This window comes from Monoraphidium neglectum (assembly GCF_000611645.1).
Source record: "Monoraphidium neglectum strain SAG 48.87 unplaced genomic scaffold scaffold01163, whole genome shotgun sequence".
Lineage (NCBI taxonomy): Eukaryota > Viridiplantae > Chlorophyta > Chlorophyceae > Sphaeropleales > Selenastraceae > Monoraphidium > Monoraphidium neglectum.
Genome location: NW_014012465.1, coordinates 5,295 through 15,434, shown reverse-complemented (window position 1 = coordinate 15,434; position 10,140 = coordinate 5,295). Strand labels below are relative to the sequence as shown.

Sequence of the window (10,140 nt, the reverse complement as noted above, 5' to 3'; positions counted from 1 at the left end):
GGGTTTGAGTGGAGGTAAGAGAGAGAGGTGGAAAAGTGGCTGCTTGGGGGAGGCCGGGTTGGGCTGACGAGGGGCAGGTAGGGCAGGTGAGGCGGCAGGGCGTGCGGGGCTTCAGGGGGACAGCGGCCCAGGGGCAGTGGTTTGGGGGGTTCGAGGCTGCTGAGCTGCCGGGCCCTCACTCAACAGCATCGTGCATCACAAGCGGAGCGTCTGTGTGTGCACGCATGACCGTCGACCCATCAGATTGCTGCGCCCCCCGTCAGAAATCTGGCACAGCCCCCACACTCCCTATATCCCCCAGGCTACCTGCCTTCCTCCCCCCCCCAGACCTGTGCAATGTTGAGTATGTGGCGCAGCTCAGCAAAGTTTGGCGGGATGTAGCGCCGCCGGCTGAGGTGGAAGAACGCGTCGTACTCGCGGAAGGCCTCCACCTGGTCGGGATGGTTAGGGGCACCGTGCTCAGGAGGGGGCCAGCCGCTTTGCAGCGCCGTTGTTGGGATATCCACGGGGGTTCGGATGGGCGTGCGGGGGTTACAATGGGCGTGAGGGGTTGGGACGGGTGCGTACGACGGGAGATGGCGCCGGCTGCATCCTGCGGTCCGTGCTGGCAGCATCCCTGCACGCTTTACTATTTGTGCGAATTGCAAGCGGAGCTTTTTCCATTGGAAACTGGTCGACTGGCAGCACACCACGGATCAAACGAGCACTGCGCTTGCGCGGTATCCTGCCAGCCTTCTGAGCACGATCGCCCCGTTCTCCACCGCCGCGCCCGCCGTGGACACCCCCCGCGCCACCCCCGCGCCCCCACCAGCTTGAGGGGCGTGAAGAAGCTGCCCACAGTGGGCACGATGCGCTTGAGGCGACTGCGACGCGGGTCCTGCCGGTGGTCCTGAGGGGAAGGGGGGACGGCGAGAGACCGAGGAGCAATGAGCCAGAGCGCCATGGAGCAGCAAGTCGGCCGTGGCACACGCCTGCTCGGGACCCGTGCCGGCGCGCACGGCAGCTCCGGGCTCCTCACCAACAGCGCTGTCACTTTGGATGCGCCGGAGTGCTGAATGTGAGTAACGCCACTGAAACCTGGCCAGGCGACCATCAGTCCCCAAGTTCCCCCTGATGCCACAACGCCTACTGCTGCATGTTTGCCACAACGCCACCGCCCCCTTCTTTCCACTTGGCCCTCCGCTTCCCGAACCCCGGGTTCCTGCAAACCCCTCACCACGCGGCCCCTGCACACCCCCCCCCCAAACACACACACACACACACACACACACACACACACACACACGCACGCACCGCAATCCACCGCTCTGTCTTGTACATGGCCTCCTCGCACGTGTGTGTCTCGTGCATTTGGCGGATGTACTCGATCAGCCGGTCCTGGAACAGCGCACACAAGAGAGGTATGCGACCCGCTTGTCCAACTCTTCGACACACGCAGGAGCCGCCGCCGCCACCGCCAACGGCAGCCACTCCCGGGCAACGGGGGACATGGCAACAAGGTGGAACGCAGTATCGATCTGCTGACGCAGCAGCGGCTCGACGGGGACGCGAGGCCGGGTGCGCCGCACTGGGGCGAGTTCACCCCCTTGGTGTCGCGCCGGCGCCGCACCTGCTCCTTGAGGTGGCCCTTGCGCCGCAGCAGGCTGGCGTCCGAGGCGCTCTTGGCGCGCGGGATGCTGGCCTCGGTGTCGGGGTGCAGCAGCAGCTCCCAGTAGCCGGCGGCCTCCCCCAGGTCCAGGGCAGAGCCGGTGGATGCGGGGGACACAGACACAGCAGACGTAGCGGGCGAGCCGCCTACTGGGGTCGCCATTGCAGAGCTGCCGGGCGTCTGGAAAGGCGTCGCGCCGGGCGTGGCGCTCTCCGCGCGGCCGTGCGCGACGATGGTCGGCTGCGCTTGGGGGCCGGCGGCGCCAGCGACGGCGCCGTCGCTTGTGCTGACTGGCACTGCGCCGGCCACCCCTGTTCCGTTGCTGCCGCTTGCCGGCCGCTCCAGCGCCGCGACGCGCGCGCGCATGCGACGAGCTTGATTGGCTGAACCCACTGACACAGAATGGTGGCCGATGCTGGCTGATTGGAACCTCATCACGCTGCCGGTGTGTGGCGTCCTCCCGTCAAGACCCTTGAACCGCCGGGCGTCCAGTCCAGGAAACATTTTTGCCAATGGCTCAAGACATACACACCCTTTTGCGGCTTGCGCGGCGATGCCTGATCTGCAGTTGTCAGGTGTAGCAAAGCAAGTGCTTCAGAAGAGCGTCGCAATCATTAATCATGGATGAGACATATTATGAAGGTTCACATGGCTTATTAGCCCTATGTGTCAGACATATGTAGACGCAGCAACACGGGCTCGCGCATATGCCATCGCCACAGTCACGCCAAAAGGACACCAGGAAGAAAAAAGGCGCACGAAATAACGACGCCGTCTGGCTGGCCCTTCTCTGGACATGCCGCGCGCCTGATCTGATGCAGCAAAGCACGCCTTGACCGCCGGTCCAACTCGACGCTAGCGGCGCCTCGCGTTGAGCGGCATGCAGGCACTCCAAGAGTGGCTGCAGGAGAAGGGCGGCATCGCGGCCGCCGACCTTGAGCAGGCAAGGCGCGCTTGGCAGCGCTTCCAACGCACGCGGTGACTGCGGCAGGAAGGAGCCTGTATGCACATTCTGCAGTCACACTCTCCATGCCCCCCCGAATGTGGACGCAGGACTTTGCGTCTGGCTACCTATTTGGTCAGTTGTTCGACTCCTTGGGCCTGCAGCCTGATTTTGGGGCGTTTGTGAACAAGGGCAAGCCCGATGCCTGCCTCGCCAACCACACGCGCCTCCAGGTACGCCTGCGCGGCAGCCAGGTGCAGCGCCCGCGCGCCCACGCGCCCACCCGCTCCTCTGCCGCTCAGCCATTGCTTTTAGAGATTTTGAGCAAATGAGTTTATGACTGTTCAAACGTAGCATAACACCACAGTATTGCTGCACTTCAAAGTCCCTGCCGGCCGCCCGGCGGGCCGGCAGGCATCCTGCCTACAGCACTTGCGCCACTCCCACCCCCGGCGTTGCACCGATGCAGCCAACCTTCAACCGGCTGGGCGTCCAGTATGACAGCCGCACGGCCCAGGGCCTGATGCGCGGCGAGCCCGGCCTGGCAGCCAGGCTCCTTGCAGCAGTCAAGGCGGCGCTGGACGGCATGGTGACCAATGCAAGGGTGCGGGGGTGAGGGGGGGGGCGCCGGGGGATGGAGGGCGCGTGCGCCCCGCAACAACAGGGGGCTGACTGCCCTAGGGCAGCTGCACTTCATGTGCGGGGCGTGTGGGAGAGGGTCACTTAGGGGCCAAGTACTTGTCAGGCTGATAAAGCTAAAGGCGGCAGATGGGGCCGCAATACGAGATGCGTGCGGCACAACCATGCATGCGCCCCTCAACGAACCGCACACATGCGCAGGCGCTCGACCACTCCGGCCGCACCCTGCGCCAGTTTGGCGTGCGCCAGGCGCCGACGGCCGGCCTGCTTGAGGCGCAGCACTACAGCACTGCCAAGGCCGCGTACGACGCCGCTAGCACCAGGTCGGTCACGCGGGGAGGAGATCTACAGAGCATAATCCTGCAGATAGGGTGACGAGGCAGCCGCCGTTGGTCTGGCGGCAGCGACGTTTCCAGGTGCATGTCACCGCTGGTGACGGCGCCATCCGACCACTCTCGCGCCCGCCGCCGCGCTGCGCCGCAGGGTGTTTGAGGAGGTGATGAGGAAGCGCGCCGCCAACCCCAACCAGCTGATGGAGGCGGCCCACCTCAAGCCGTTTTACGACGGTGTGCGGGCGACGCGCCCGCGCGTTGGGCTTGCGCGTGGCACGTCTTTCCGTTGGATGAGCGTACTGCTTGACCTTAGCAAACACAGCCACTCACGGCACCAGCTGGCACCGCGCTCTGAGGCCTGACGTGTCGCGCCTGCTGCACGCAGAGGGCGCACGCCACGAGGCCGACGCCGCGGCGGCACTGCTGGAGGGGCGCGCCGAGCGCGTCGCGCGCCACGCGGCCGGCCGCGACCGCCTGCGCGGCACCATGGCCGCCAACAGCCGGGAGCGCGGGGCCCGGCTAGAGCGGGATGCGGCGGTGCACGAGGCGCTGCTCAAGCGCAAGGTGTGTGTGGGGGAGTGAGCACATGGGGGAGAGCGGATTTGCGGTGAGCAGGGCTCAGGGCTGGCAGCCGCACGCTGGGATGGTAGGAGCAGCGGTTTGGTGCGATAGCCATTGGCTGCTGGTGTTATTGCCACCCTCGGGCGACGCGTTCACGCGGCTGGGTCTGTCATGATGTGGTCCAAGCGCTGAGGGTAGGATCGAAGGGGAGGGGGGAAGAGCCACCCGCGACTGTTGCGCCCCCAACCACAGCCCCTAACACTGAACGGACTGCCGCCTACAGGAGGACAGCGAGCGCGAGCAGCTGCGGGTGGAGGCGGCGCTGGCGCAGGGCGCGCGCCTGCGTGGACTAGACCAGCGCGCGGCGGCAGCCCGCGAGGTGGCGTCTGGCATCGACGCATTCGAGCTGACCCTCAAGCGCGTCGGCGCGGCCGGCGGCGACGAGGGCGCCGGCGTTGGGGGCGCCGCTGCGCCTGGCGCGCAGCAGGAGGGTCCAGTGGCGACGCTGGGACGGCTGCGGGCGCTGGCGCCTGCGACGCGTGAGCTGGCTGAGGGGGGCGCGGCCTACCTGGAGACCATCAAGGCGCGGCGCCGCGACGAGGCAGCGGCGCGAAGGGAGCGCGAGGTGCGGCGGCCGCGGCGTGGCGGCGGGCGGGAGGGAGGGACGCCCTCTGTGTGCCAACATGGGGTCTGCAGAGGAGGGGTGCTCTTAGGCAGAGGGCCTCATATCGCAGCACGGCGGGAAAGACATTGGCTTCAGGTAAGAGTCTCATGTGCCTAAACATAGATGGGACAGCGCTCATTCAGGCCCTGCTCGGCCGCCTTCACCCGCCCGCCCTGCCCCTGCCTGGACCCCGCCAGGTCCGCCGCCGCCGCCTGGTGGTGGAGCAGCAGGCCGCCCGCGCCGCCGCGGAGGAGCGCGCCGAGGGCGACGCCCTGCTGGACCTGCTGGCGGCAAAGAGCGCCGAGGAGTCCGCGCTGGCGGCGCGCCTGTGGCAGCTGCGGCGCGAGGAGGAGGCGATGCGTGCGGGGCGGCTGCTGCGGGAGGCGGCGTACGCGGAGCGGCGGGAGGCCGACCTGCGGGAGGCGCTGGCGCGGGAGGCTGAGCTGGCGAGGTGGGGGCCCTGCCTAGTGGGGGTGGGGGTCTGAGGGGGTTGCGGCCAGGGCGCGCGCCGCGGGTGGGCAGGCGGCGTCAGGGATGGCGAACAGGTGCATGCTCAGGTGGAACAAGAGGGCGACGCACGCACGTGCTGATGGGATCCCGGATAGACGCCACGCCCCCTCCTGTGTGGTGGGCGCCGCTCGGGTCGCGAGGCCGGTTTCCCTGTGTTCTTGGGCCGCCCATGCCAACCGCACCAGCAAAGGATCCAGTGCAATCGCTGCGCGTCGCGCGCGCCGCGCCGCCCCGCAGCGCGCTGCGCGAGCGCCATGCCGAGGAGGTCAGCGCAGAGGTCTCCGCCCGCGCCGCCGCCCGCGCCGCCGACGCCGCCGCGGCGCGCGCCGAGGGCCGCGCCGAGTGTGCGGGCGCGGTGCGGGGGCTGGTGAGCTTGGCGGAGCGCGTGGTGGATTACAGGGCCGCGACGGGCGGCATGGCGGTGCCCCGCAAGGAGTGGCGCGAGTGGGTTGCGCTCTTCGTTGATTGCACCCCCGGCTGCGGCGAGGAGCTCGCGGCGCCGCTGGTGCCGCCCGTGGGCGGCGGGCTCGCCTGCGGGGAGTGCGTTGAGGCGGGGACCACAGCGGCGGCGGCGCAGGTGCTGAATCAGGCGGAGGTGGGGGAATACCTGGAGCAGAGCGGCGACTGGGCGCCGCCACAGGCGGCCGGCGAGAGCGGCTCAGGGGGTGCGTTGTCGCCGCCGCCGGACGCGCGCACCGCGGCTGCCGGCGCGGACGGCGACGGGCGGCATGCCACGGGCCCCCAGGCGGAGGCGGCCGAGCGGCTGGGCCGAGTGGTGTTCTCGCTGGCGGCGGCAGCGTCGGACGCGCGCGCGCGGGAGGCCGCCGCCGCTGCCGGCGGGCCGCGGCCGCTGCCGGTGCTGGACCACCCGCTGCGGCTGGCGGTTGTGGGGGGGCCGTACGCCGGGAAGACGACGGTGGCGCAGGCGCTGGCGCGGCAGTACGGGCTCAAGCTGCTCGCGCCGCAGGCGCTCGTCTCCGAGGCGGTCGCCGCAGCGGAGGCTTGGGACAGTGCACAGCGCCAGGCGCAGGCGCCACCCAGGCAACAGCAGAGCGGCGACTGCGGCGGCGCTGGCGATGGGCAGGACGGCAGCAGCGCCGCAGGTGCACACGCGGCGCAGCAGGGGGGCGTCGCTGCCACGAGCGACCCAGCACCCCCTGCAAAGGCCGCGCTGGGCCGCAGGCTGGCGGCGGTGCTACGGGCGGGCGGGGCCGTGCCTGACGACCTGTTGGTGGAGGCAGTGCTGATCGGGATCGAGGAGGCGCGGACATATGTGGTGCCGCCACCTGTAGACGCAGCCCCGCCCTCGTCCTCCGACGGCAGCGCCAGCATCAGCGGCGGCCGGAAGGGCGCCGGCGCCGCGAAGCCCCCCAAGACCGGTGCTGCCGGCGCGTCCGCCTCGGGCGCCGCGCCACAGCAGTCGCAGCCGGCGGCGCCGCACCCTGGCGGCCCGGGCCGCGGGTTTGTGCTCGACGGGTTCCCTTCGACGTCGGCGCAGGCGGCGGCGCTGGAGCGCGCGCTGACTGGGCTGGACCTGGCCTCAGAGGCCGCCCTGGCCGGCGCGGCGTCGCTCCTCGCGCCGCCGCCGCGCGACGCGCTGCCGCTGCTGGAGCGGCCGCTCGCGTCGGGGCTGGACGCGGCGGTGCTGCTGAGCTGCGGGGACGAGGCGGCGGCGGCGGGGCGGGCGCTGGGGCGGCGCATCGACCCCGTGACAGGTGCGACGGGTCGGTCAGTCGCAGCTGGGGCTGGGGCTGCCGCAGTTGAGCTGCTGGTAGACGCCAGGCGCGAAGTCGCGGTTGCGCTGGGGCTGCTGGGTCCGCAGGAGGTCGCCCACGCCTGCCTGTTTTGAGGCGGCGGGACGCCTTGCCATGCAGGCCCGGGGTAGCACTGGCGCGTTATGGAGTAGCCGCCGCCGTTCGGTGGTGTCGTGGACCCCAAAGCCCTGCAGGCATCCACCACAACACGTGTTGTGGTTCAAGGATCCTCACCTGGCAGAAATTCCAAGCTTTCAACCACTGACCACCACTGATTCCAGGGACGTTTCTTGTTCACCCCATGTGTGCAGGTGCTGTATACCACCTCGAGCATGCGCCGCCGCCCTCAAACGTGCCGGGCCTCACAGAGCGCCTGGTAGTGGCGTCTGCCGACGACAGCGGCAGCCCGGGATTCGCGTGCGGCGAAGCGCCGACAGCGGGGGCCGAGGCCGCGGGGGTGGTGGCGGCATCAGCAGTGACCGGCCCCGCAGCCCGCCCGTGCGTTGCGGCGCGCCTCGCCGCTCACACGTCCGAGGAGGCCGCGCTGTTGGCGTGGCTGGGGCGCTTTGGCACTCTGCTGCGTCAGATCGACGGCGCCGCGCCGGCCCACGACGTGGCCGCCGCCGCGTCGGACGCCGCGGCCGCGGTGCTGCGCGCCAAGGCGGCCGCGGCCGCCGCGGCCGCAGCGGCCGCCTACGCGCGCGGCGCGGAGGCCAGTGCCGATATGACGCGTGGGTTTGCGGCCACCGCTCAGGGGCACGCTGAGTCAGCGGCGCGGGAGCTCCTCGGCATCAAGCGTGCGGAGCTGCAGGCCGTGGCGCTGCTGGCGGGGCCCAAGAACGCCGACCCGGCGGCGGCAGAGGTGGTCAAGGCTCAGGCCGCCGCAAAGTGCGCGGAGCAGCTGAAGGTGCGGGGCTGCACGCGTGCGCTTGCTCCCGTGAGGGATCTGTTTTCAGGTGGCTGGTGAGCATTGGTGGGTGGTGCAAGGAGTGGAGAGCGCTGATTGTTGCCAAGAGGCTCTAGCGCGAGGCTCTGGGCCAGAACGTGGGCTCGCCATCCACCGCGCAGGCCTGCCGCGCGGCTGCCGCGGACGCCGCCGGCTTCGCGGAGCGCGCCGGCGTGTCGGCGGCGTCGGCGCGCGACGCGGCGCGGCGGTGCGGCGTCGCGGTTGGGGACGCGCGTGTGCTGGGGGAGGCTGAGGCGGCCGCAAAGCGCTCAGGTGCGTCTTGGGGTCAGTGCTGGGCGTGGGTGCGAGTTGTGATGTACGTGGAGGAAGGCCGACCGTAGCGGCAGTGGCGGCAGTGCTGCGGCACTTGCCGCACCCCCCGGGATCATCCCGGCATGATGCGCTTGCAATCACCTGCTCTTAGCAACTGCCTGCCGCAGCACAGGCACGAACGCAGACCCAGCTGCACCAAACGTGCAGCTGCCGCCGCTGCGCCCCCGTCCCCGCAGCTGACGAGGTCGAAGCCGCCAGCAAGGGCGCCGCCGACGCGGCCCGGCGCGCCGAGGCCGCGCAGGCGGCGGCGGAGGCGCTCGCGGCCGACGCGGAGAAATGGTTGGCGGGGGCAGAGCTGCCGCCCGCAGACGCCAGGGTCGGGGCGCCCGCGCCCCAGGCATCGGCAGCGCCGCCACCCGAAGCCTCGACAACACCCGCAGCGCCCGCGGCCGCGGCCGCCCTCCTGCCGCCGCTGCCCACGGACGTGCCGCCGGCGTTGGCGGTCGCGGCCGACGCGCTGTGGCGGCAGCTGGAGGGAAGCTACCTGGAAGGGCTGGCCCAGAGCTTTGGGCGCGCGCGCGAGGTGCGGGCGCTCGCGCTGGCGCACGTGGCGGCCGCGTGCCGCGGGTTCAGGGCGTTCCTGGCGCGGCCGGACGGGCGGCAGGCGCTGGTGGCGGCTTTTGTGGCGCGATTCAACGAGGTGGAGGCGGACATCAGGGCAACCAAGGAGGCGCAGGTGGGCTGTGATGACAGGGGGCATAGGCCGCGCGGCAGCGTGGCCTGCTGCCTCCAAGCAAACCGGCATGCTCCTCTTGGCTGGGGGCTGTTTGTGCCTGACCTGGCCACCTGCGTTCTTCACGTGCATTTGTTTGGGGTGCAAGTGTGTTATGACGCCGCGGTGGCCTGGGCTGAGAGGCTGACGCCATGCGTGTTGTGTGCCGCAGGGGGAGCTGCTGCTGCGCTGCGAGGAGCTGCGGGATGCGCTGTGGGCCGTGTGTGACGCGCGCGCCGAGGCGGCCGAGGCGGAGCGGCTGCGGCTGTCATCAGACGGCGCTGTGGTCGATCAGGTGCGCGTGACACGTGGGCCTACTCAAATCAGCGGCCGCTGATTGGCCTGCCGAGTTCCATGAGGTGCTTTGCAGTTGCGCGCTGCGCAGCTGACCCCTGAGCTGCCGGGTAGTCAATGCAACATGTTAACAGAGACTTGTGTGCCTCACACATCCTTGACAAATCGCCACTTGTCCGTCTCACAATTAGCCCCCTGGTTTCGCTTCCACTGCAAAGGTCAACGCGCTGGCGGAGGAATATGGGCGGCTGGCGCAGGTGGAGGTGGACCGCTTCCTGGGCACTGCACAGTTCCTGCAGGTGTGGGGCGCGCTGGGGCTGGGCAGGGCCACGGCCTGTTGGGCTTGTTAGCGGATAAGGCCACGCCTGCCTGCTGCGTGGCTGGTGGTGACACCCCGGCGAAGGTTGAGATATGTGAGCAAAGGCTCAACACACAGAAACGGACGTACTTCCTGTGTGGGGGCGGTGGTCGACAGGTGGTTCATGGTCCTGTTCAAGGTTGATCACGCACCCGGCTCACACCCGCACGCCGCCGCTTCCTTGCAGCTCTACGTGGGAGGGGTGGCGCGCGCCAGCGGTCCCGACGCAGCCGGCGCTGGTGACCTCCAGAAGCCGCTCTGCCCGCTGCCCGCCACCGTCGTGGGCGGCCCAGGGGGTGGGCCGGCCGCGGAGCTCAGGGAGCGGCTGGAGGCCAAAGGGGTCCACGTGCCACCCTGGGCGGCCGCGCTGCAGGGCCGCGCGCCCCAGCTGGCCTTGGCGCTGCGGGCCGCGCTTCTGGTGGGGGAGGCGACAGTGGCGGCGGGGG

General features: G+C 70.3%; 2 protein-coding genes across 2 annotated transcripts in view; one reads left to right on the top strand and one right to left on the bottom strand.

Moving 5' to 3' along the window:
* The window catches only part of MNEG_6875 (IMP-specific 5'-nucleotidase 1), a gene marked incomplete at both ends in the record, with an annotated part of 3,245 nt that extends 1,231 nt beyond the window's left edge, over nucleotides 1–2,014 (bottom strand). The window contains 4 exons of the mRNA XM_014044653.1: nucleotides 330–431; nucleotides 809–889; nucleotides 1,294–1,377; nucleotides 1,610–2,014. Coding sequence (XP_013900107.1) covers nucleotides 330–431; nucleotides 809–889; nucleotides 1,294–1,377; nucleotides 1,610–2,014 — 672 coding nt within the window. The remainder of the gene's footprint in view (nucleotides 1–329; nucleotides 432–808; nucleotides 890–1,293; nucleotides 1,378–1,609) is intronic.
* Nucleotides 2,015–2,689: 675 nt separating this feature from the next.
* Nucleotides 2,690–10,140, top strand: part of MNEG_6874 (protein associated with central pair microtubule complex) — a gene marked incomplete at both ends in the record, with an annotated part of 10,226 nt that continues 2,775 nt past the window's right edge. Inside the window, 14 exons of the mRNA XM_014044652.1 lie at nucleotides 2,690–2,824; nucleotides 3,061–3,195; nucleotides 3,432–3,553; nucleotides 3,714–3,796; nucleotides 3,948–4,126; nucleotides 4,407–4,748; nucleotides 4,985–5,238; nucleotides 5,535–7,111; nucleotides 7,363–7,958; nucleotides 8,120–8,270; nucleotides 8,507–9,006; nucleotides 9,215–9,337; nucleotides 9,555–9,635; nucleotides 9,882–9,990. Of these exons, the coding sequence (XP_013900106.1) occupies nucleotides 2,690–2,824; nucleotides 3,061–3,195; nucleotides 3,432–3,553; nucleotides 3,714–3,796; nucleotides 3,948–4,126; nucleotides 4,407–4,748; nucleotides 4,985–5,238; nucleotides 5,535–7,111; nucleotides 7,363–7,958; nucleotides 8,120–8,270; nucleotides 8,507–9,006; nucleotides 9,215–9,337; nucleotides 9,555–9,635; nucleotides 9,882–9,990 (4,387 nt within the window). The remainder of the gene's footprint in view (nucleotides 2,825–3,060; nucleotides 3,196–3,431; nucleotides 3,554–3,713; nucleotides 3,797–3,947; nucleotides 4,127–4,406; nucleotides 4,749–4,984; nucleotides 5,239–5,534; nucleotides 7,112–7,362; nucleotides 7,959–8,119; nucleotides 8,271–8,506; nucleotides 9,007–9,214; nucleotides 9,338–9,554; nucleotides 9,636–9,881; nucleotides 9,991–10,140) is intronic.